The sequence below is a fragment of the Taudactylus pleione genome, unplaced genomic scaffold (genome assembly GCF_031769625.1).
Source record: "Taudactylus pleione unplaced genomic scaffold, aTauple2 ptg000242l, whole genome shotgun sequence".
NCBI lineage: Eukaryota > Metazoa > Chordata > Amphibia > Anura > Myobatrachidae > Taudactylus > Taudactylus pleione.
In genome coordinates, this window is record NW_028284644.1 from 11,384,438 (window position 1) to 11,408,448 (window position 24,011).

Consider the following 24,011-nt stretch of genomic DNA (forward strand, 5'->3'; position numbering starts at 1 on the left):
TATATATGTGTGAACTAGGGACCAGAACCCCTGTACCTCCACACAGGACCACATACAATGTATTAGATCCGCATCGGGCTTACACTTCAAACATTTGGAGTCTGTAGAGGCGACTGTGAGGAATCTTAATCTGGGGGTGAAATAAGTAGGATGCAATATTTTATAATGCATTTTCGGCGTAGGATGCAGAAATTAGTTGTTTGTTAAGCTTATCAAAAGATTTAAAAATAGAAGGCAAAGATATAGTAGAAAATGTGGAGCTCCATTTGGCTGCTCCAGTTGTTTCTACATCTAGGTTTATTACACAGCGTATATGAGCGTAAAGCAGGGAGGTGGAAAACGACATAGTAGGGCAGCGAGACGGCACATCATCCAAACCGCTATTCTCAGATGGGACGGGGAGTTGAGATACTAAAGCAGATACATAGCTACGTACTTGGAAGTAGACAAATAATGGTATTCGAAGGCGAGGGCATTTTTCCTGTAGATGTTCGTGAAAATAAATAGTCATGGTGGACGTGTCCAATAATTGATAAATGTAGCGAAGCCTCTTGTGAACTCAGGTAGTGAAAACGTGATAAAAATCCAGCCGCAAATCCAGGGTTGTGATCAATGGGGAGGAATAAGGAGACGCTAGGAGAGACCTTCATTTGAGCTCTGGCATATCGCCAAGCGTGTAGTGTGGAGTAATACATTTTGTGTCAAATGAGGTGGAGAAGACAAAGGTTGTGTATGTAATAACAATAAAGGCATAGCAGTCAGCGCTCTCAGGGAAGGGAAATTAATTGCCACTAGCTGCTCACCCAGGAAGTGTCCCTGCTTCCTTAACAAGAATAAATACAAAAACAAGAGGGGGAAAGTGCTCTGTGGTAATGGGATATTTGAATGAAATTATTATGTATATATAGTCATAATGTACTATAGTGTCTATCTATGTTATAACCTATTCGTATTTAAATCTCTAGATATTCCGTTATAAGTCCCTCTGTATAGGTGACCAGGGTGACGTCAGGTAGACAAAAACTTGAGGCTGGGAATTGAATTCTGGTATCTTAGATAAAGTCTTATGTGTTTTAAACAGACGTATGGAGATAAGCTGGTTTAACCACAAAGGATAGGTAAGTCTTGTATAAATAAAGAGACAATAATATAAGTCTCTAAATATATATCAGGTTTGCAATATCTTCAGGCTCAGTTTTCTAAGAGCAAAATAATGTGAGTCTATAATATGTACCAGGTCGGCAGTAACTTTAGGCAGAGTTTTCTATGAGCAAAATGTAGATGTTGTGCAAATCAAGATGCTGTAGGTGCCACCTCCGTCACAGCTGAGACCACCTCGGGAACAAGGAACGCAGTATCAGGGTATTTGTCGGACACTATAATGCAGTCTAAGCATGGTGGAAATTACTTACCCAGTTACGATGTCTGCTGGTCCATCTCCTCCCTGCGTCCCAGTGAGCCGAGTGGATGTGAATGAAGGGCCCAATAGGTGCAGCACGGACACTGACTCTGTGTGACTTGCTTTAAACAGTTGATTTAATGTTGATTCTAATACATAGACAAATTCACCCCTAATTAAGTGGTGATGGATTATCATAAAAACATAGGCAGGTAGGTAAATGTCCCTACCTGCCTATGTTTTTATGATAATCCATCACCACTTAATTAGGGGTGAATTTGGGAAGAGAAAAATTGAGAAGATAAGGGAAAGGGAGGGTAAAGAAGAAAAAAGGAGGAAAGAAAAAAACCTGCGGGTTACCAGAGATTCACACCAGACATACCTAACAAGTGGCGAGAAAAATAACAGACAATAAACTAGATATGGAATACACGTATCTAAATTTAGACTCTCCATACTGAAAGTACCAAAATGATGTAATAAACAGCATATAACTTCTCAGTCAACTGCATCAGTAGGAGAAATAGCAGGATCAGATAGAGAGTCCAGGAAGACTTTCTCAGGCGTTGGAGAATTGAAGTAGTGCTGTTTGCCGTCGTGCAAGATCCACAATTTAGCAGGATACATTAATGCATATTTTAAACCCGCATCAAATAAAGCCTCGCAGATAGGGGAATACTCTCTTCTCATCTCCACTTGATACAAGAAGTCCTGGAACAACAATAATTTATGTCCTTGATACATAAGTCCCTCAGACTTGGATGGATTCTTTGAGACCAGCCAGCTTTTTATGTAGCAGAGGAGAGAGAAGCTCGGATATTTCTTGAGCCTTAGCCACCGAAGCAGTACTAAACTGAGCCATGTTGGAGACTGCATCCAGAATGTTATCAGTGGAGGGTGAAGCAGGGGAACCAGGAGACGAGGATGGAACTGTAGGCTAGTCTTTCCCTTTGGTGGCCTGACCCCTAGGTATATGCTGTGGATTGGCCACAAATTTCTCTCAGAATGGGGTGCAAGTGATGCAAGTGACCACTAGAGGGAGCTTGAAGAGATGTGAATCCAATCCTGGATTAATTATAGTAAAGACAGGCTCTAAGCTTGAGAGGAGAGGTAGCTTCAGGAGTGAGAAGCAAGCCACACAGTCCCACAGTGCAGGCAGCAAAACAGGGGGGAGGAAGGCAGGAGCTGTGTGAGGAAGTCTGGCCGTTTTTCAAGATGGCGGCCATGGGAGGTGCAGCACAAGGAGGAGGCTTCACAGAGAAGTATCAGCTTGGAGGGGGTAGCTGAGTGCTCTGCTGATCACCCAAGGCAGGCAGGTATACAGGCAGCTGCTGGTGGAGGGAGGGATAGGCAATAATATGCCCGGCCGAGATCCAATATGGATGTGCAACTGGACTTCGGCATGTAATAATAATAATAATGTTATTTATATAACGCTTTTCTCCTAAAAGTACTCAAAGTGCTTTACATTTGCCTTTACAGCACAAAATACAAAACAAGCTTAACAATGGACATTAGTGAAATGCTTGGGTGAATCGGTAAGTCTTGAGTCTATTTTTTAAGGACTCTAGAGTGGAGGCCTCTCGAACTGTGCGGGGAAGTGAAATCCATAGAGTCGGAGCCACAAAGCTGAAAACTTGACCCCCAAATGAATTCCGGGAGAATGCAAGCGGTGCAATGGGCCGGGGCATGCACCACACTTGCCTGCAGTATCCCAGGGACCCTCGGATGATTCGGGGGTCCGGCGAATCTCTATAGATCGCGGTGTAGGGTGGTGGGAGATATACACCGCGGGAGCCCTGTAAAAGTGCGGCCAGTCAGCTCGCCCAACATATTTCTAATAGAGATGTGCGGGTTCGGATTTCCTCGGTTCTTTTCGCCAAAATTATCGCAAGTTCAGATTAGTTCAGATTTATTTTATTGGCTATCCAAAACACGTGATAGGCAATATACAAATAAAATGCAGTTTTTGAGGTCCGAACATATCCGAGTAAATCCGAACCCGCACATCTCTAATTTCTAATACATTCCAGACCCTGGGCAGGATGCACCAAAGGCACAAATGCAGTCAAACCGCAGAAAATTGCTTTTTCTGAGTTTTGGCTGCATTTCGCATATGCACCTAACTCCAGAAAACTAAACTTTCCTGAGCTTGGTCCCAATAGGCAACGCCAATGCCTATGGGCTTCTTTTCAGAGTTTTCCCCAAGAGGGGTGCAATAGGATCCCTCCCTGAGTACAGCGCGGCTCACACATGCGATGGCCGCGCCTGTACAGAAGGACACCAGAGGGGCCTCTGGATAATAATCCTGGAAGTCCCCACACTGCAAAGGACAGCTATCCTTTGCTGCAATGTTCATGCATATGGTGTTACTAAACACTGATATGCATGTGATCAGAGACAGAATGCATCGTATCCAAAATACAATGCTTGATGCATCCTCCCCACTGTGCATCTGAATTAGTACTTCGACTCTGTGCACTAACAAGTAACAACCAGGACGCATGTGCTGTGCGACTTAGCTGCATACACAATAGAAAAACATCAATCCACTGCATTCACGATCTTTTAGCTGAATTTTGGTTTTAAAGAAAGTGATGCTATCCATACCTCCCAACATGATCCATTCCAGGAGGTACAAAATGCTGTGTTCCTGGACTTCCCTCTTAATTTATTATTGCCATCACCTGTGCTGAAACTCCTTTCTTATCATTTAACTAGTTCAACACAGGTGATGGCATCATAAATTAAGAGGGATGTCCAGGAACAGAGTATTTTGTCCCTCTTGGAATGGGTCATGTTGGGAGGTATGCTTTCTGTACACTGGGTCTGATTCAGAGCCGCTCGTAAGCGGCCGCTCGTTCGCTCCGAGCGATGTTCGCACAACTGCGCATGCATATAGGTTGTATTACGCATGCGCGAACCAGTCATTGCGGTCGGAAATCGTGTGCTCGCAAAATAGCGAATGCCTGCTATTTTGAGTGACAGAATGAGGCGTTTGTGGGTGGTAACAGGGGAAGGTGCTTGAAAACGGGGAGTGGAGATCCGAACGCAGGCGTGCCAAACGGTCAAAACGGGCGTTTTAAGGGTGTGCAGAATTAACAAAGCAGCGTCATCGGCCACGTCACTTGGTTGTCTTTTAACCTGAACTGCTCGAATGATTGCGGTAGGAAAATCCAAGCACAAGCACTGCGAGCAGTTCATACGCCTTTCGATGTACTCGATAGGCCTAATAAAAAGCGGAGATGACGTAGGATGCGAGCGGCCAGGGGGCATTTTTTTAAAAATAGCGAGCGCATGTTTTGTTCGCTCGTTCAGACATAGAGGTGTCAACAGACCGCAAATAGCGAGCGCTCTATTTAAATATCCGGCCCCTTTTTCTGAACGAGCGAGCGCAAATAGCGTCCGGCTCTGAATCAGGCCTACTATTCATTCTATCTCTCCATAAATAATTTATATATAAACTGTATCAACTACTGGGGCTAGGGGTGAGAGTAACTGTCAGTGCCATGCTGCCCCCGCCGGCACTGAGACAATTGGCCCCCTATGCTCAGAAGAGGCTTTTGACTGGTCAGGGGTCCATGATGATGCAATTTGTATCCCCATGCACTCTGCACTTGCCACTGTGACCTCCCCTGAAAGAGCTCCAGGAGAGGAAGTCTCAAACATCTGCAGTCAGAGCTGTCAAGAGCCGACAAGGGCCTGTGTACTGGGGGTGTGCACACATAGAGAGGTGTGGCCAAGCCCCCTCCAGCAGCTGACCATACTATGCATGGCTCCGCATGCTACAAATGTGGATATTTGACCACCTTAGCAGCTGACCCAGCCCCTCCAACAAGCCCGGGCCCAAGTTATTAGTGGCCGCCCTTCCTCTTCTCTGCGTCCCTGTCTGCAATGTATGGTACAAGGTACTATTGTCACAGTTACTGTATTATTACATTAGACAGGGTTGCTGCCACCTAGACGTATCATTTAAAGAATCGCTAGGATTTTTCTTTCAGTGAACATGTCAACTTCACCATTAAAGCACAAAGACAGATGTCTTTCCTGTTCATTATCATTAGGGATAATTCCATGCTAATACCATGGCAACAACCAGAGACCAGAGCAGCTATTTACATATATACAAAATAAACAGGCAATCATGTAATACATTACATCACAGTTCAATTCCCATGGCTATAGAGTATTTTCCAGAGCAGAAAATATGACATTCGACTTTAGCTACGTACCATGCCGTTTATGGCCGGACAGCCTCTACTTAAGTATATTCATTTGTAATATTATGAGGGTTTCCTTGATGTTTTTCTCCAAAACTAAAATGATGGTGGTTCTGGGGATTTCCGGCACATTACTGTGGCTCATCTTGCATAAAACTGTGGTAACCAAGATGGTCACTCATAAATTTAATGTTTTCTATCCAAAAGATAAACATGGCAGGTCCCGAGGGCAGATCATAGCTTCTTTATGATCAATAGATCTGTCCATGCAGGTATATAATGTCAGCTAATGCGGAAAACTATACAAAGTAAGAAAGTAGCAAGAACACCTGGAGGAGACCCTCTATGAAGTACATACATGGGACACAATTCTGATTTATTTAGAAGTTTTCTGTTTTAAAATATAGAGTACAGGTTATTATTGATGTACAGTACAGGTTATTATTGATGTACAATATAGGTGATTATTGATGTACAGTACAGGATATTGATGTACAGTACAGGTTATTATTGATGTACAGTACATGTTATTATTGATTTTATTATTGATCTCACAATGAAAAATCACACTGAACTTTATGTACAAAGCATACTGTGTGCAAACTGAAAATCGATGTCTCTACATGTCTGCATCAGTTGCATTTGCGTGAACACAACCTTGCTGAACTTGACCCACGCCAGTATGCCCCCTCCCTCCCCATCCCAATTCTCCAGACACAGCCGGAATAATGTGAACTGGGGTGTCGGTGTAGCTTAATGTGAACTATGGCCAGGGCACTACAGTGTTTAATACATTTGTGGTGTCGGGAGTAGTTACACATTAAACTTTTTAATAACATCCCAGTATATCATATTGACAATTTTGTTGGTGTGGGCCCCCATAAATTAGTTGCACTGGGGCCATCACAAACAGTAATCTGTCCCTTCCCATTATGTATGTGTATTCTTATACATGTTATTCAGATTACGGTGTATGAAACTCTATGCAGCTCATTTGTCAAGTCCATCTATAAAAAAGAAACATTGTGCTTTAGATTTGCTGTATAAGTAATATATAATTTAAGGTTGTAATATTCTTATGATCTTTCTTATGACTGTGTCCAGAGATTGTAAATGGAAGATGCTTGTGTTTCCTCTGCAGGATGTCAGTAAAAGGCTATCTTTGACCATGGACATCCATTTACCCCCTGACAAGCTGCAAATGAATAGTCCAGAAGATAATCCAAAGCCATTGACTCGGATATCAAGGAGAGCATCCTTGGTTAGTAGGCACAAAGATGATTTATTCATAATTTACCTAAATTGGGCCTATTTCAGTGTACAGTTTGCCAGATGTCAGAGTAGTGACTTAGCACAATAAAGTGCAGAATTTGAGATCAGCAGGACAGGTACCATCTTGTGATGCCATATGCATGTTTTTTTCTGAGTAAATGCACCAGGTTATTGAGAAGAGTGTACATTTGCAGGTCATCTTAGTGGAAGAGCAAAGTGTGGTATATTCTTTTGGGTGAGGCTGGGTGTAAGGGATACGTGCATTATTATACCTAATTACATACATGCATGCAAAGTAAGGTTCCCTATTGAAGGAAGGATGGCATTATTTAAATGAAGTGCAAGTGGGGGAAAAAGTGCAAGGGTATGAGCATGCTTATTGGGGGTGGAGCATTTTTCTTACCGCAAATCAGCAGCCACTTTCTTTTTTTGTATTGCCCTTTCCTGGCACACATTATATTTGTATTTCTAGGCCTATCTTCACCATTTTGTCCAGTGTTTATCTACATTTTGTTATTGCTAAACTTAAGGCACACAAGTGTTTTGTCTTTGATCTGTCTTTATTGTATTATTTTGTTTTATTTTGTTGTACCTTTTAAGGTCTTTTTGTCCTATATTTTAAATTTTCTATTTTATGTTATAAAACATAAAAGAGTGTACAATACCACATTCTAACAAGCTTCTTGCACCACATCAATCTCCTTTAGATAATCTCATTCTTCCATAGTAAACCTTTTTTGCATGTTGGTACACAACTAGGTATAATAATGCACTTATTCCTCAGTTGACAAGGAAAGCTCCCACCCAGCTTCTCCCATCTGATTATACAACATTCCATTCTTCTACTGAGTTCTTGGACCACAAATTTACATTCTTCTCAAAAAATTATGCATTTCCAGGGGGAAAATGCTAATGGCATCACAAAATGGTAGCTGTGCTGCTGACCCACAGCTTAGCACTTTTTAATAAAGTTCCTTCTTTGTGTGTAGCTACATGTATTTGCTAAACCATGTGACAAACAGTCCTGCAGACTGTATAGAGAAATGTGCCCACTTGGCACTTTACAATTGTGGATGTTTGTATAAAAAGTGCATATTAATCCAAAGTTTTAAGTACCACAAATTATGCCACTTTGGAAGTTCAATATGTCCTTCCATTACGCTAGGCAAGAATGTTTTCTAATCTGTTTTTATTTTTTTCATGCAGTCAGATATTGGGTTTGGCAAATTGGAAACGTATGTGAAGTTGGACAAATTGGGAGAGGTGAGATGAATTTCCTCTTTCACTGGGGCACAAATTCCTCTATTTTGTTTCTGATGTTTATATCTCTATGAATATACAGTCAGGTGCATAAATATTGGGACATTGATAGAATTTTCATATTTTGGCCTCTAATCACCACCACAATGGCTTTGAAATGAAACAAACAAGATGTGCTTTAACTGCAGACTTTCAGATTTAATTTGAGGGTAATTACATCCAAATCAGGTGAACGGTGTAGGAATTACAACGGTTTCTATATGTGCCTCCCACTTTTTAAGGGGCCAAAAGTAATGGGACAAACTAAACAATCCTAAATCTAACTTTCACTTTTTAATACTTTGTTGCAAATCCTTTGCAGGCAATTACAGTCTGAAGTCTGGAATGCACAGACATCACCAGATGCTGGGTTTCATCCCTGGTGATGCTCTGCCAGGCCTCTACTGCAAATGTCTGCTTGTTCTTGGGGCATTTTCCCCTCAGTTTTGTCTTCATCAAGTGAAATGCATGCTCATTCGGATTCAGGTCAGGGGATTGACTTGGCCATTGCATAACATTCCACTTTTTAGCCTTAAAAAACTCTTTGGTTGCTTTTGCAGTATGCTTCGGGTCATTGTCCATCTGCACTGTGAAGCGCGTCCAATGAGTTCTGAAGCATTTGACTGAATATGAGCATATAATATTGCCCGAAACACTTCAGAATTCATTCTGCTGCTTTTGTCAGCAGTTACATCATCAATAAATACAAGGGAACCAGTTCCATTGGCAGCCATACATGCCCACGCCATGACACTACCACCACCATGCTTCACTGATGAGGTGGTATGTTTTGGATCATGAGCAGTTCCTTTCCTTCTCCATACTCTTCTCTTCCCATCACTCTGGTACAAGTTGATCTTTGTCTCATCTGTCCATAGGATGTTGTTCCAGAACTGTAATGGCTTTTTAAGATGATGTTTGGCAAACTCTAATCTGGTCTTCCTGTTTTTGTGTCTCACCAATGGTTTACATCTTGTGGTGAACCCTCTATATTCACTCTTGTGAAGTCTTCTCTTGATTGTTGACTTTGACACATATACACCAATCTCCTGGAGAGTGTTCTTTATTTGGCCAATTGTTGTGAAGGGGTTTTTCTTCACCAGGAAAATAATTATTCTGTCATCCACCACAGTTGTTTTCTGTGGTCTTCCGTGTCTTTTGGTGTTGCTGAGTTCTCCGGTGCGTTCTTTCTTTTTAAGAATGTTGCAAACAGTTGATTTGGCCACACCTAATGTTTTTGCTATCTCTCTGATGGGTTTGTTTTGATTTTTCAGCCTAATGATGGCTTGCTTCACTGATAGTGACAGCTCTTTGGATCTCATATTGAGAGTCGACAGCAACTGATTCCAAATGCAAATGTCACACCTAGAATCAACTCCAGACCTTTTACCTGCTTAATTGATAATGAAATAACGAGGGAATAGCCCACACCTGTCCATGAAATAGCTTTTGAGTTGATAGTCCCATTACTTTTGGCCCCTTAAAAAGTGGGAGGCACATATAGAAACTGTTGTAATTCCTACACCGTTCACCTGATTTGGATGTAATTACCCTCAAATTAAATCTGAAAGTCTGCAGTTAAAGCACATCTTGTTTGTTTCATTTCAAAGCCATTGTGGTGGTGAATAGAGGCCAAAATATGAAAATTCTGTCAATGTCCCAATATTTATGGACCTGACTGTATGTCTCTTGATTTTAATAGGCATATGATTCTTATACTTGATGTAACAGGGGGGCTGATTCAGAGTTGTTCGGTATTGCTCAGCCCCAGGGAAGCGACTGTGTAATACTGTACAACAAGCATGCTAATGTGGCTGGAGGCGTCTGGTGTAAATAGATCCCTTCTGACTGCATCGCAGATCTGAGTGCTGCATCCTAAGGTGCAGCATCCGATCTTCTGCGAGACATTTGTCATTCTGAGTAACTCTGAGGATACTTAGATTGCCCCTCGCAGCTCCGTAACCAAGGCCAGGAAATCTGCATCGGAAGACACAGACCCTGGCCTGGCCACGCCTGTAAAATGGGGTTGACGCGCCTCCATTTTGTAGAAAGGACCCTGTCGCAGCCCTCACTCTGCCCCCCAAACGCATTCTGCGGCTTGGGGGCACTGCGAGCAATCTCGCAGATGGAGACCTCACAATCAGAGTAGTAACGCAAACCATTACGTACTATTATGAATCAGGCCCACAATCCACGTTATGTATTTGATTGGACGTTACTGTTTTTCTGTTAAAAAGTGAATTAATAAATAAATAATAATAATAATATGATGTCGTAGTTTTGACATTTAAAATAGAGGAAATAAAGGAAAGTTATTTACATTTAGGTTTAAGTTATTGGGAGGGACTTGTCAAACTGCAGTTTATTAGGTCATTTTACAACTTATAAATTGGATGCTGTTTTCGTAATTAAACCAGATATTTAATTAAAATGATATCCCACGACATGACCCTTATGTAGGTTATCACAAACTAGATACATTGTAGAACAAACCAATTGCAAAGTGAACAAAATCGATTTAACCCTTTACAATGCTTACGATTTTATCTTAAAGATACGGCTTTTAAAAAACATATTTTTGTGCCTCACGTAAGCTTGGTACAGGTATCATGTTGGTGATAATGATGGCCATGTCTGTGCCCTGAATTCATCTGCATGCTATTTGTTACTTTGTTACCACATTTTACCGATCATCTCGGGCACTTTTTTATTGTCATCATAATCAAACGCCTTTGATTTCACCAATCTTACCAATGAGAAATATTTCCAAAAAATGTCTGTCTTTTTGTGCAGTCTGTGGTAGGGGTTTTGCAAATGGTGTTTTTTATGAAGAACCAACACAAAGTTTGCACAACTGTGATATCTTTTTTCATATGTTTGCTAGATCATGCAGTTTGACTCCCTCCCCCACTCTGCAAGGGAAAAGAAATTGTGATTATTAAACTTAAAAAGAAAGAAAAAAAAGTACAATAAAGCGTAAAGTTTAAAAAAAGTCGAATGCTTATTAACCAAATCATTTATTTCCATTATTTTTTGTATGACAGTAACCTTGCAGTAGTGGAAAACTTTGGGTACTACTAGTTGGCAGTATAAAGATGCCCTATATCAATATAAATGCATAATAATAATAATAATAATAATAATAATAATATTTTTACAGGATACATTTATTTTTGCTGGGGATTCTGGATAGTTCACTAATATTTGTCACAAGTGAAACAATGAGTGAGCAGAAGAAGCATGGTATAACATAAAAAGCAGTGCTGTATAGCTATATGTCATCACTCAATGAGCAATGATGTGCCATAACCCATATTAATGAAAGCGACATTAACCTTATAGCTATAGATGCGATCTGGTCACACGGTATCAGAAATATGGCAGAAAAATTATGGGCGTTCCAGGGGTGGAGGCTGGGAGGTGGACGCAAAATGGTCCAATCAGTATACATGTTATGGGAGTGTGGTGGGCGTGTCAGTACAAGTGGCTGCATTCACAGACACACAGCCACAAGCATAGGAGGCCATGGTCATATAAGGATGCACCAATCAGTATTACAGAGCACTAAAAGTGGTAGTCTCAGTCCTTGCACATTTGGCATCCTGGATGTACACAAGGGAAAGAGTTTGTAGGGGCATTTGCATAAACTCGCAGACGGAGAACCGCCAATAGGCACTGCTGCGTGCTCTTTTGTTTGCAGCTCAGAATCAGGCCCTATGGCTTTTTGGGTCATGCTCTGGCTTTGTATGTTCATCTCCAGTCACCAAAGACAGTAAATTCTCTGATTTTCTATTACCACCCAGATTCGTGAGTAATTGTTGTAGAACTTGCTCAAGCATAAGTTTCTGTGCCAAATAAGACTCTTCTGTTAGACTTATTTTTATTAGGGGTGTGCACCGGCCACTTTTCGTGTTTTGGTTTAGGATCTGGATCTTTCTTCGTGTTTTGCATCTGGATTGGTTTTGCCAAAACCACCCTTCCGTGTTTTGGTTTCTGGGTTTTGTGTTTTGGATCTGTATTTTTTTGAAAAAAAGCATAAAAACAGCTAAAAGCACAGAATTTGTAGGTTTTTCTGCTCCTATGCTATTATTAACCTCTATAACCTTAATTTCCACTCATTTCCAGTCTATTCTGAACACCTCACAATAGTGTTTTTATGTCCAAAAGGTTGCACCGAGGTAGCTGGATGACTATGCTAAGCGACACGAGTGGGCGGCACAAACACGTGACCCATCTAGGCGTGAAACTGCAGTGGCAGACAGGATGGCAGTTTGAAAAACTAGGCCCCAAACTGTACATAATGCAAAGAAAAAAAAGAGGTGCAAGATGGAATTGTCCTTGGGCCCTCCCACCCACCCTTATGTTGTATAAACAGGACATGCACACTTTAACAAACCAATCATTTCAGCGCCAGGGTCTGCCACACAACTGTGGCTGAAATGATTGGTTCGTTTGGGCCCCCACAAAACAAGCTGGCAATTAATCTGTCCCTGCACAAACTGGCTCTACGGAGGCAAGATGTCATCCTCATCCACCGATTCCTCACCCTCTTCAGTGTGTACATCCTCATCCTCACAGAGTATTAATTCGTCCCTGCTGGAACCACAGGTCCCTCTGTACGTTCTGGAGGCTGGTCTCCCTGGAAGAGTTGATAATTCATTTTATGAACATCATCTTCTCCACATTTTGTGGAAGCAACCTCCTACGCCTTTCGCTGACAAGGTTCCCGGCTGCACTAAACACTCTTTCGGAGTACACACTGAAGCGGGGGCAACTCAGGTAAAATAGAGCCAGTTTGTACAGGGACCTCCAAATTGCTTCTTTTTCCTGCCAGTACAGGTACGGACTGTCTGACATGCCTACTTGGATGCTGTCACCGATGTAATCCTTTAACAGACAGACGCACGCTTGTCGCTGCTGCTTTGAGGATGCAAGTGCGGCTACAGCCCACACAATTCACAAAGACAGAAAAAAAAAAGAATATTTTTATTGTTTGTGGAGCGCACTTTGAGGGTTACACCACCCTTTAACAGACAGACGCACGCTTGTCGCTGCTGCTTTGAGGATGCAAGTGCGGCTACAGCCCACACAATTCACAAAGACAGAAAAAAGAAGAAGAATATTTTTATTGTTTGTGTAGCACACTTTGAGGGTGTCACCACCCTTTAACAGACAGACGCACGCTTGTCGCTGCTGCTTTAAGGATGCAGGTGCGGCTACAGCCCACACATTTCACAAAGACCGAAAAAAAAAGAACACTATTTTAATTGTTTGTGTACCACACTTTGAGGGTGTCACCACCCTTTAACAGACAGACGCACGCTTGTCGCTGCTGCTTTAAGGATGCAGGTGCGGCTACAGCCCACACAATTCACAAAGACAGAAAAAAAAAGAACAATATTTTTATTGTTTGTGTAGCACACTTTGAGGGTGTCACCACCCTTTAACAGACAGACGCACGCTTGTCGCTGCTGCTTTGAGGATGCAAGTGCGGCTACATCGCACACAAGTCACAAACACATTAAAAAAATAGTTTTTTATTTTTTGGAGCACTTTGAGAGTTACACCACCCTTTAACAGACAGACGCACGCTTGTCGCTGCTGCTTTAAGGATGCAGGTGCTGCTACAGCCCACACATTTCACAAAGACCGAAAAAAAAAGAAGAATATTTTTACTGTTTGTGTAGCACAATTTGAGGGTGTCACCACCCTTTAACAGACAGACGCACGCTTGTCGCTGCTGCTTTAAGGATGCAGGTGCGGCTACAGCCCACACAATTCACAAAGACAGAAAAAAGAAGAAGAATATTTTTATTGTTTGTGTAGCACACTTTGAGGGTGTCACCACCCTTTAACAGACAGACGCACGCTTGTCGCTGCTGCTTTGAGGATGCAAGTGCGGCTACATCGCACACAAGTCACAAACACATTAAAAAAAAAAAATTATTTTTTGGAGCACTTTGAGAGTTACAACACCCTTTAACAGACAGACGCACGCTTGTCGCTGCTGCTTTGAGGATGCAAGTGCGGCTACAGCCCACACAATTCACAAAGACAGAAAAAAAAAGAACAATATTTTAATTGTTTGTGTAGCACACTTTGAGGGTGTCACCACCCTTTAACAGACAGACGCACGCTTGTCGCTGCTGCTTTGAGGATGCAGGTGGAATCTAGACGGGATTTGGAACCGAGGACACACTACCTCCATCAATTGTCTAAATCCCACTGCACTAATGGCGGATACCGGACGCACGTCTAACACCAACATAGCAGTCAAGGCCTCAGTTATACGTTTTGCTTCAGGATGACTGCTGTCGTACTTCATCCTCATCGCTAGGGACTGTTGGAGGGTCAATTGTTTAGTAAAAGTAGTGATGTTCCTACTTCCTCTCTGGGATGATGAACAACTCCCAGCAGCAGCTACAGCACTAGGAGGAAGTGGTTCTTGATCTTTCCCTATTTTATTTTTATCGGAGAAAGTTTGGTCCTCCATTTATGTTATATTGATATATACGTGCGGCTAAGGCGCACACAAACACAGAAAATATTTTTTTTTTTTGCTGGAGAGTAGTGCACTTTGTGGGTTACACCACCCTTTAAGAAATGAGCCAGCCAGCTCTTTACTTATGGGACACAGGCGCACGCTTGGCGCTGCTCCTTTGTTGATGCACGTGCAGCCACAGTGCACACAAGTCACAAACACAGAAAATATATATTTTTTTGTTTTGGAGTGTACTTTGGGGGTTACAGAACCCTTTAACGGTCAAGCCAGCCGGCCCTTTACTTATGACACAGGCGCACGCTTGGCACTACTTTGTTGATGCACGTGCGGCTACTGCGCACACAATTCACAAACACAGAAAATCTTTTTTTTTTTTGGTTTGGACTGGAGTGTACTTTTGGGGGTTACAGCACCCTTAATGGTCAAGCCAGCCGGCCCTTTACTTATGACACAGGCGCACGCTTGGCACTACTTTGATGATGCACGTGCGGCTACTGCGCACACAATTCACAAACACAGAAAATAATTTTTTTTTTGGTTTGGACTGGAGTGTACTTTGGGGGTTACAGCACCCTTTAACGGTCAAGCCAGCCGGCCCTTTACTTATGACACAGGCGCACGCTTGGCACTACTTTGTTGATGCACGTGCGGCTACTGCGCACACAATTCACAAACACAGAAAATAATTTTTTTTTTGGTTTGGACTGGAGTGTACTTTCGGGGGTTACAGCACCCTTAACGGTCAAGCCAGCCGGCCCTTTACTTATGACACAGGCGCACGCTTGGCACTACTTTGTTGATGCACGTGCGGCTACTGCGCACACAATTCACAAACACAGAAAATAATTTTTTTTTTGGTTTGGACTGGAGTGTACTTTCGGGGGTTACAGCACCCTTAACGGTCAAGCCAGCCGGCCCTTTACTTATGACACAGGCGCACGCTTGGCACTACTTTGTTGATGCACGTGCGGCTACTGCGCACACAATTCACAAACACAGAAAATATATTATTTTTTTAGCACTTGGGGGGAGCACCCCTGATGGACAGAGCACCCCCTGGACAACACTACAGCACCCCTTTAGGACTGGGACACTGCACAGGACTTTGGAGTGGACACAGCCCCTATGGAGAACTGACTGCACAACACAGTCCAGCCAGCCCCTATGGACTTTGAAGTAGTGGACACAGCCCCTATTAACAACAGCAGCACAGCACAACACAGCCAGCCCCTATGGACTTTGAAGTAGTGGACAACAGCAGCACTACACTACACTACACTACACAGCCCTAACTCCCACCCTCCCTCTTCACTGTCCACAGCCGAGTGAGAAAATGGCGCCGACGCGGGTACCTTATATAGGATCCAAAACCCGCGAGACTCGGAAGGCGGGATGATGACGTTTTGCCTCGATTTCAGATCCGAGTCAGGCGGGAAAAGTCGAGCCTGACTCGGATCAGACTCGGATCGGGAGGGCTCGGGGGGGTTCGGATTTCAGAAATCCGAACCCGCTCACCCCTAATTTTTATCCAGTAGTTCCTGGTCCAGAAAGCATTAGGCTTACTAGTATCATTATACAACAGCAATATATATATATATATATATATATATATATATATATATATCCTTCACTTATCAACCCAATTAACAAAGTGGATTTTAAATATTTTAAATAAAACGTTGAACTACAAATACTGCCACACAAATACATTGTGACTGTAATCTCTGTTATAGGGAACATATGCCACTGTGTTCAAGGGCCGCAGCAAACTCACAGAGAACTTGGTGGCCCTAAAAGAAATCAGACTGGAACATGAAGAGGGAGCACCATGCACAGCAATCAGAGAAGGTACGAAAGAGGGGATGACAGATATGAGAGAAGAGTGGAACAAATAGACAGATAGTCAGTGCAGGTAACAAAAGAGGTGAAGCGCTGTACTTTATTTTGTGCAAATGTGCCTAGTAGATCGCCTTGTGCTTACGTAAGTGTACGCCTACTTTTGGAAAGTGCATCTTTGCAAAATCTTAGTGTAACCATTTGTGAGATTGTAGCTACACATGGCCTGACACATGGTGGAAAAAGTAAAAGAACACTTAGGCATCCTGCCTACTAGCACATTGGAAGAGTTGGGTACGGGATCCCGGCGGTCAGAATCCTGACGACGGCATCTCAATAGGGTTAGGATACCGACACTTGTCTGTCAATATCCTAATCCACCTCCTCTCCCTACCCATAACCCCCCTCCCCGGTGTGTGAACCTAACCTCCCCCCCCCGCAGTGCCTAAACCTAATCTCCCCCTCCTCGCCCCTAAACCTAACCCTCCCCCCCTAGTGCCTAACCCAAGCCCTCCCCCTAGTGCCTAACCCTCCACCTCCCCCTTTATCCTAACCGTGCCCCTAACCCAAGTACGTACCGTCAGATGCCGGCGCCGGGATTCTGACAGGTGTCGGGATCCCGGCATCAGCATTCTAAGCGACAGTATGCCATCTGTCAGGATATTGACCGAATCCCAATGGGAAGACCCTTATTTGATTTAAACTTTTAAAGCCTCATTTACACTTTAGTGATGTTATGAAAGTAAGGGAACCTAGGTCCTTCTTCATTTCATACATTTGTGCTTTTTGTTATGATTCAAAGAAGAACTCTTGATAAATTCTTAGAATAAAAATCTATGACTGCAACTATAACAGCCGTCTTTCCCATGAAGCTACATACGCTTACCGGTAAAGTCGCCAGGGCTTCTGCATGCATAGTATAGATTTATCCAAATTTGTGTATATTCAGTGTGGTACACCAGGTCACCTAATGGAAACTTCTCCTAATAAGAATTCCTCGGATAATTCATGGTAACAATCGGAATGATGTGTAATAGAGGAAATCAGTATGACAGTATGATTTACCGCCGGCTGCATGGTTCAAATCCCGACAGCGGAAGCCTAGCAGGGGTGAAGATCCCGAAGCTACAAAAGGTAAGTATTATCTAACCTTTTTTTACCCCCCAACCCTCCTTTAGGGGTGCCTAACCCTAACCTCCCCCCAAGTGCCTAACCCTAACCCCCCTCTAAGTGCCTAAACCTAACCCCCCCTTCCCCGCAGCCTAAACATAAGTCTCCTGGGGGGGTGCCTAACCCTAACCTCCCAGGGGGGTGCCTAACCGCAAGTCCCCCCCCCGGGAGCCCCTAACCTAAAACCGCGGCTGTCCCCGCCGCCCGGGTTACCTTAGATCGGTAAGCCGGGTGTCGGGATTTCGACGCCTATCATTTGTAACTTATCAGGATTAGACAGACGGGAAGCCGGCGGTCGGCATTGCGACCGACAGCTTCCTGACTGCATCCCGTAGTAGAGTAGTAACAAACACATTACGAAATTAGTCAGCGACAGGTAACTAAACACAATAATCAGTTAAATACACTGTATATAAAGAGACTATATCTAATAAAACCAGAGAGTGAAGTACACAAATATTTAATGGGCGGAATACAAAGTCAAACAGATCCTAAGTTAGCACAGATGGCAAACAATATTCTGGTTTAGGGAAGCACAACTGAGGCTATCACCAGCGTCCTCATTGCCTATTTACCAAGTCCTCATTGCCTATTTACCAAGTCCTCATTGCCTATTTAGCCCAACGTCAGCCAATGAGAGACTGTTTACAGTGTGTAAGGCCTTAACTCTGTAGATTGACTAAGAGCGTTCCAGTCGCTAGGTAAGATGCCGGGATTCTGCCGCAACTTATTCCGAACAAGCCTCCACATTGTAACACTTTTTATGTATTAATTTTATCTGCATTTTTGTAACTATAGATGTGTTTATTCCTATAAATTGTGCACAATTCAGGCAAAATTCTAGTTTGTGTAAAACTAACAATATAGGCTAATGCTTGATGTATGCCACCTTCACAAAAATATAAAAAGATTATTTTGAAAGAGACACGCACTAAACAAGACACACACCTCTAAATGTAAATTCTTCACTCCTTGAAAATCATGGAAATGTACAGTATGATGCAAATTCCTGTGCTTGTCCCACACTCAGCAAGTAATGCCTGAGATGCTTATTTATTTCCCCTGCAAAGCAACAAAATGTTGTACTCCATATTGCAGAAGTGCAAAAATATGCATGTTACAGAACAGAATCTATAATTTAGACCCACATTTTTGCAGCTTCCATAATGGCCTTTTATTAAGTCTGTATTACTTTAGGTTATGATTCTAGAACCATGGACAGTGTAGTTGACTGATTTATTTTATCACTGGTGTCCATGCTGTCCATAGTGTTGCATCTTGAAAGCGTCATTTATAAATGTGTAAAAGGCATCCCTTCAGTATATTTGCTAACATCAAGCGCCTAAGTTTGCATTGCATCCACATAAAAGCATGAGACTTATTTCCAGAAGTGTTGGAGTCATCCTTTACTTTGAATGGGATGGATTTTGAATTATACAGGCATGTAACAGATGACATGAATGAAAGACAGCTCCATTGTCACTTCACTATTAATTCATTTAAGAACTTGAACTACTGGTATTTTAGGAGAAAAAATTGAAAGGATTAATTGAATGAAGAGGTGCGCCTAAAGTTACTATGTTTACTTATACAATTATGTAATTATACAAAAGAATGCACATTCCCATGTAATGGGGCAGTTCCCATAAATGAAATGTGGATAACTGTATACACTATATTGCCAAACGTTTGTAGACACTCCTTATAATTGGTGTGTGCCATCTCAGCCACATCCATTGCTATCGGTTGCATAACCAGGGCTGCCATCAGAAATTGTGGGGCCCGGGAATGACAATATAGGCAGGTCCTCCTCACCCCTTACCTTATCTCCTTGAAGATGGCTTCTTCTGGCTTTTTCTCCTGGTCTGGCTGGCAGGCGCTTCTCCTCACTTGTCGCCGCTCCTCTGACTGCACCCTTCCAGTGACAGCGACTCAAAAAAAATCTTTATTAAACAAGCACTTGTTTATTGCATTTGTGTCCCCACCTACATCCCTTACAATATATATGAGTTTGTACCCTGATTTTTTTTTTTTTAAACTTACATGTTTCTCCATTTCATCCTCACCTCTTCTTGTCTTCTGATTACTGCTGCTGGGGCTTGACTCAGGGTTGCCAGGGCGGTGTGAGTTTGCTCCTCTTGCAAGCAGGCTGTTCTTCTTGGATGTTGGATGGTGATTGTGAAGGAGGCGTTATGACATCATGACATCCTAACCCCTCTCTCTTCTATCTCAGCATCAGTACAGTGCACACCAGCGCCGTTCACCCCCGGCATAAGCAGCAGGAGGAGGGAAATCAGAGGCAACCAGAGACTGCCAGCCGCCGGGCGCGCAGCTCGTGAATTATACATCGCAGTGGGCGCCCGGAAATTTAGAGGTCTGCACATGGAGCAGCATCTGCCATGCAGCCCTTTCTATGGCCTTGACTCTGATTGTTTTACACACACAATCAGTCTAGCTGGGGATAGGAGCTCCCTCTGTCAGCCGTCAGGCATGTGCATGCAATGCACGCCTGCAGCGGCGCAACCTTCTTAGTAACAAAATTGTTCCGGCCCAGGGGGCAGATGTCACCATGCCCCCCTGCCGAGCCCTCGGCATTAGAACCGGGCCCCCCTTTTTCTTCCCAGGGTCCGGGCCTGGGACTACAGTCCTGGAAGTCCGTCCCCACCCCCCACCATAATTTTGGCTTGCGCCAGTAGATATCTTGAGGATGGCAATACAAGTGTGAAGAACACCAGGAAGCCTGCAACACGGTTCCACAAAGCAAATATAACAAAAATGGGTAGTTCAGGAGGTTCTTGAATGCCCGTATATACTGTATGTCAGTGTGGCATCAACTGATGTACAGTATATAACAAAGATAAATAATATATATAGTGCACACTGGGGTACAATTTAGCACTTTTTAAAATAAATGTAAAAAAAAATTATAATTATATATATATGTATATAACATAAAAACTCACCTGTTTGGGATGATATAGAGTCATTAGACAGATCTCACACCGATGTGGGATTGGGTAAGCAACAAATATCATTAATCCGAGAAATACCTGTCCCAACGCATTGCATCTGTTTATTCATGGTACAAGTATATTTGGGAACATCCTTCAGGGATCCTCTTTCAATGTCATATAACTCATATGGGATTATATAAAATTGTCAGACATGTACACGGCAATTTCAAAGATGGCATTTGAAATACATTGGTGGATAATTATACTCACCCTTTGTGTTTTAATAAAGCACTTTGGACATTTATTTTAATTCCCCGTTGTCGGTCAGTCATTAGTAACAAAAATAGATCAAAGAAGATCATTAAAAAAAGGATGTACAATTACTGCATAAATAATGTTTAATGAATAAAATACTTTATTAAAAAAATTAAAATACAAAGTAAAGCACTATAATAAAAGCAGTTAAAGGAGATCAAATCAGAGTAACAATTAAATACCACGAGTTTCACAGAACATCCGCTTTCTCAGACTGGGGAAGCGGATGGATGCTTTTTTTGGTATTTAAAGACAGTATGTTACACCTCCAGGAGCATCTCAGTCGTGCTAGGCATCTCACGCTGTATGGTGTATAGACATCAGGGACCTCATTCATAGTCGGTCGAAGCGGCCGCACGGTCGTACGGAAAAAGGGGCCGGATATTCAAATGATTCCCTCGCAAGTTGCGTCCCTAAGTTCGGATCGGTAGCTGGCCGACCAAGGGGAGGAAGCGGTCGGAATTCAAAAAAATACGCCCCCTTCTCATACGCATTGCACATCATCTCCGGGCATATAAGGATTAATCGAGACCATCGGGAACCATCTAAACTGGTCGTAGAGCTTAAGGTTGACCATACCCTCTCTTAAGCTCTACGATCATGTCAGTGTAAAAACCTCCCATGTCACATGTGCCATGACGCTACGCTACGCACTCCCATAAACCGTATGCACTCCCATAAAACGCCGTTCGCATAATTAGGCACGCCTGTGTTTGGATCTCCACTCCCCCGTTTTCAAGCACCTTCCCCTGTTACCACCCACAAACGCCTCATTCTGTCACTCAAACTACCGACCTGGCTGTGTTCAAGGAGAGAGAAATTTCTGATCGTAGCGGCTATTTTGCGCACGCGCATTGCGAACTTTACGCATGCGCAGTATAGCGAACATCGTTTGCGTACGACCGTGCGGCCGCAACGACCGACTCTGAATGAGGTCCTAGGTGTATGAGGACACATCTGTGTGTGTGTGTATATGTATATATATATATATATATATATTATCCTCGCTCACCTCTGTAGTAACATTATCCTCGCTCACCTCTGTAGTAACACATTTCCCTCCCCCGTGTTGTAACACATCCAGCATTCCCCTCCCTCACCTGTGTAAAAATACAATCCCTCCCTCACACCTGTAGTAACACATTACACTCACTCACACCTATAGTAACTTATTCCCGTCCCTCACCTCTGGAGTAACACATTCCCCTCCCTCATCTCTATAGTAACACATTACCCCTGCTCAACACTGTAGTAACAAATTCCCCTCACTCACCTCTGTTGTAACACATTCCCCTCCTTCACCTCCGTAGTAACATTACCCCCGCTAACCCCTGTAGTCACACATTTTCCTCTCTTACCTCTGTAGTAACACATTCCTTCCCTCAATCCTATACACATTTGACATTCCTCACCCTTTCCTGTGACATTCACTTCCCTCACTTATTTAGAAACACAGTCCCCTCCCATACCTGTGTACTAACACATTTCCTTCCCTCACCCCTGTTGTAACACATTGCCTTCCCTCATCCAGTAGTGACACATTTGACATTCCTCTCCCTTACCTGTGACATTCCCCTCCCTCACCTGTGTAGTAACACATTCCCCTCCCTTACCTGTGTAGTAACACATTCCCTTCCCTCACCTGTGTAGTAACACATTCCCCTCCCTCACCTCTATAGTAACACATCCCTCTCACAGCTGTTGCAACACATTTTTCTCTCTCACCTGTGTAGTGACACATTCCTTTCCCTTGCTATTCAAATAGCTGAGCCACACCAACTGTCAGTGATGTTTGGCAGCACTTGCAGTGTTCTCCCCAGATTTTTTTTCCAGCCGGGTGGGCATCAAGAAGTAGCCAGGTGGGGGCCTTCGCAATAATAAAATGTTTTAAGTCCTGTCCTAACTTGGAGCACTCTCCCTGGCTCCAATACGGCGCATCCCTGTACAACCTACTGACTGCCACTATTACCCCAATGCACCACATCCCGTCGTCCAGAACCCCTCACTAATGTGTCCTTACAGCCGAAGGACACAGATGCCAGACACACTGAGAGCCAGGGGTGTATCTAAAGGTCTGAGCGCCCCTGGCAAAGTAAGGGACTAGTGCCCCCCCCATATTTTAGCAAAAACAAAAAATTTAGACAGTTGCTCCCTTTCCCATCACATATAAAAATCAAGATAGACAGACAGATAGATAATGAAAAGAGGCTGGTACTCACTCCCTAGTTGAATAACAGCATGACCGGATGCCTTCTGTGGGAGACAAGGTATGTACAATAGCAGATGTAGAGCAGCAGCACTCACAGGACTTCCAAACAGAAAGGTTATATACACATAAAGCTATATCAACTTTTCAGATTAATAAGTCTGCCAATCATTTTGCTCTGCGGCCGCACTAATGACTCCCTCTCACTTCAGCAGCAGCACACCACTTCGGATCACATCAGTAACGAAGATCCGATCTCAGACACACTGCTGGCCAGGGTGTACTCTCCCCCTCCTATCTCCTCTTACTGCCCTCCTTTATTATGAGACACTGCTGCGGCCGCTGTGTCACAGAGTCCAGACTAGAGCTCTGCGCGGCTGTCCTGATTGACTACAGAGACTCCGCTTGGATAGGCTGCAAAGACTCCATCACACGAAGGGGGCGATCCCACGGGTGATAACTGGCTGGCAGCTCGGCGTCACTTTCGGCATCCATGTCCGTGTCAACAAGGACACATTAAGGGTGACCGGGAGACAGGGGACGCGGCACATTGGGGTGGGAGGGAGTGCCGGGCGGTGGGCTGTTTCTGCTGGGTGATGCGCCCAAACAAAACAGCCTGAGGAGAACACTGACTTGGGATGACAGTTGGTGTTTGAATATTCAACTGTGCTACAGCCACAATGAGACAGTCAGTCAGGATATTGCACAGGGGGAGGAAACATTTTATCCCTTTTCACCCCCCTTAGGAGTAAAATGCTTAGTGGGTACTTATGTCATGGAAGGAATATTCTCCCCGATTTTCATGTTTCTAGATCCAGAGGTGGCTAGGACATTTGAA

General features: G+C 43.3%; 1 protein-coding gene across 1 annotated transcript in view; it reads left to right on the forward strand.

The window, feature by feature from the left end:
• CDK18 (cyclin dependent kinase 18) overlaps positions 1–24,011 on the forward strand; it is a 197,404-nt gene that overhangs the window by 135,546 nt on the left and 37,847 nt on the right. The window contains exons 6-8 of the mRNA XM_088479662.1: positions 6,761–6,880; positions 8,098–8,154; positions 16,426–16,540. Coding sequence (XP_088335788.1) covers positions 6,761–6,880; positions 8,098–8,154; positions 16,426–16,540 — 292 coding nt within the window. The remainder of the gene's footprint in view (positions 1–6,760; positions 6,881–8,097; positions 8,155–16,425; positions 16,541–24,011) is intronic.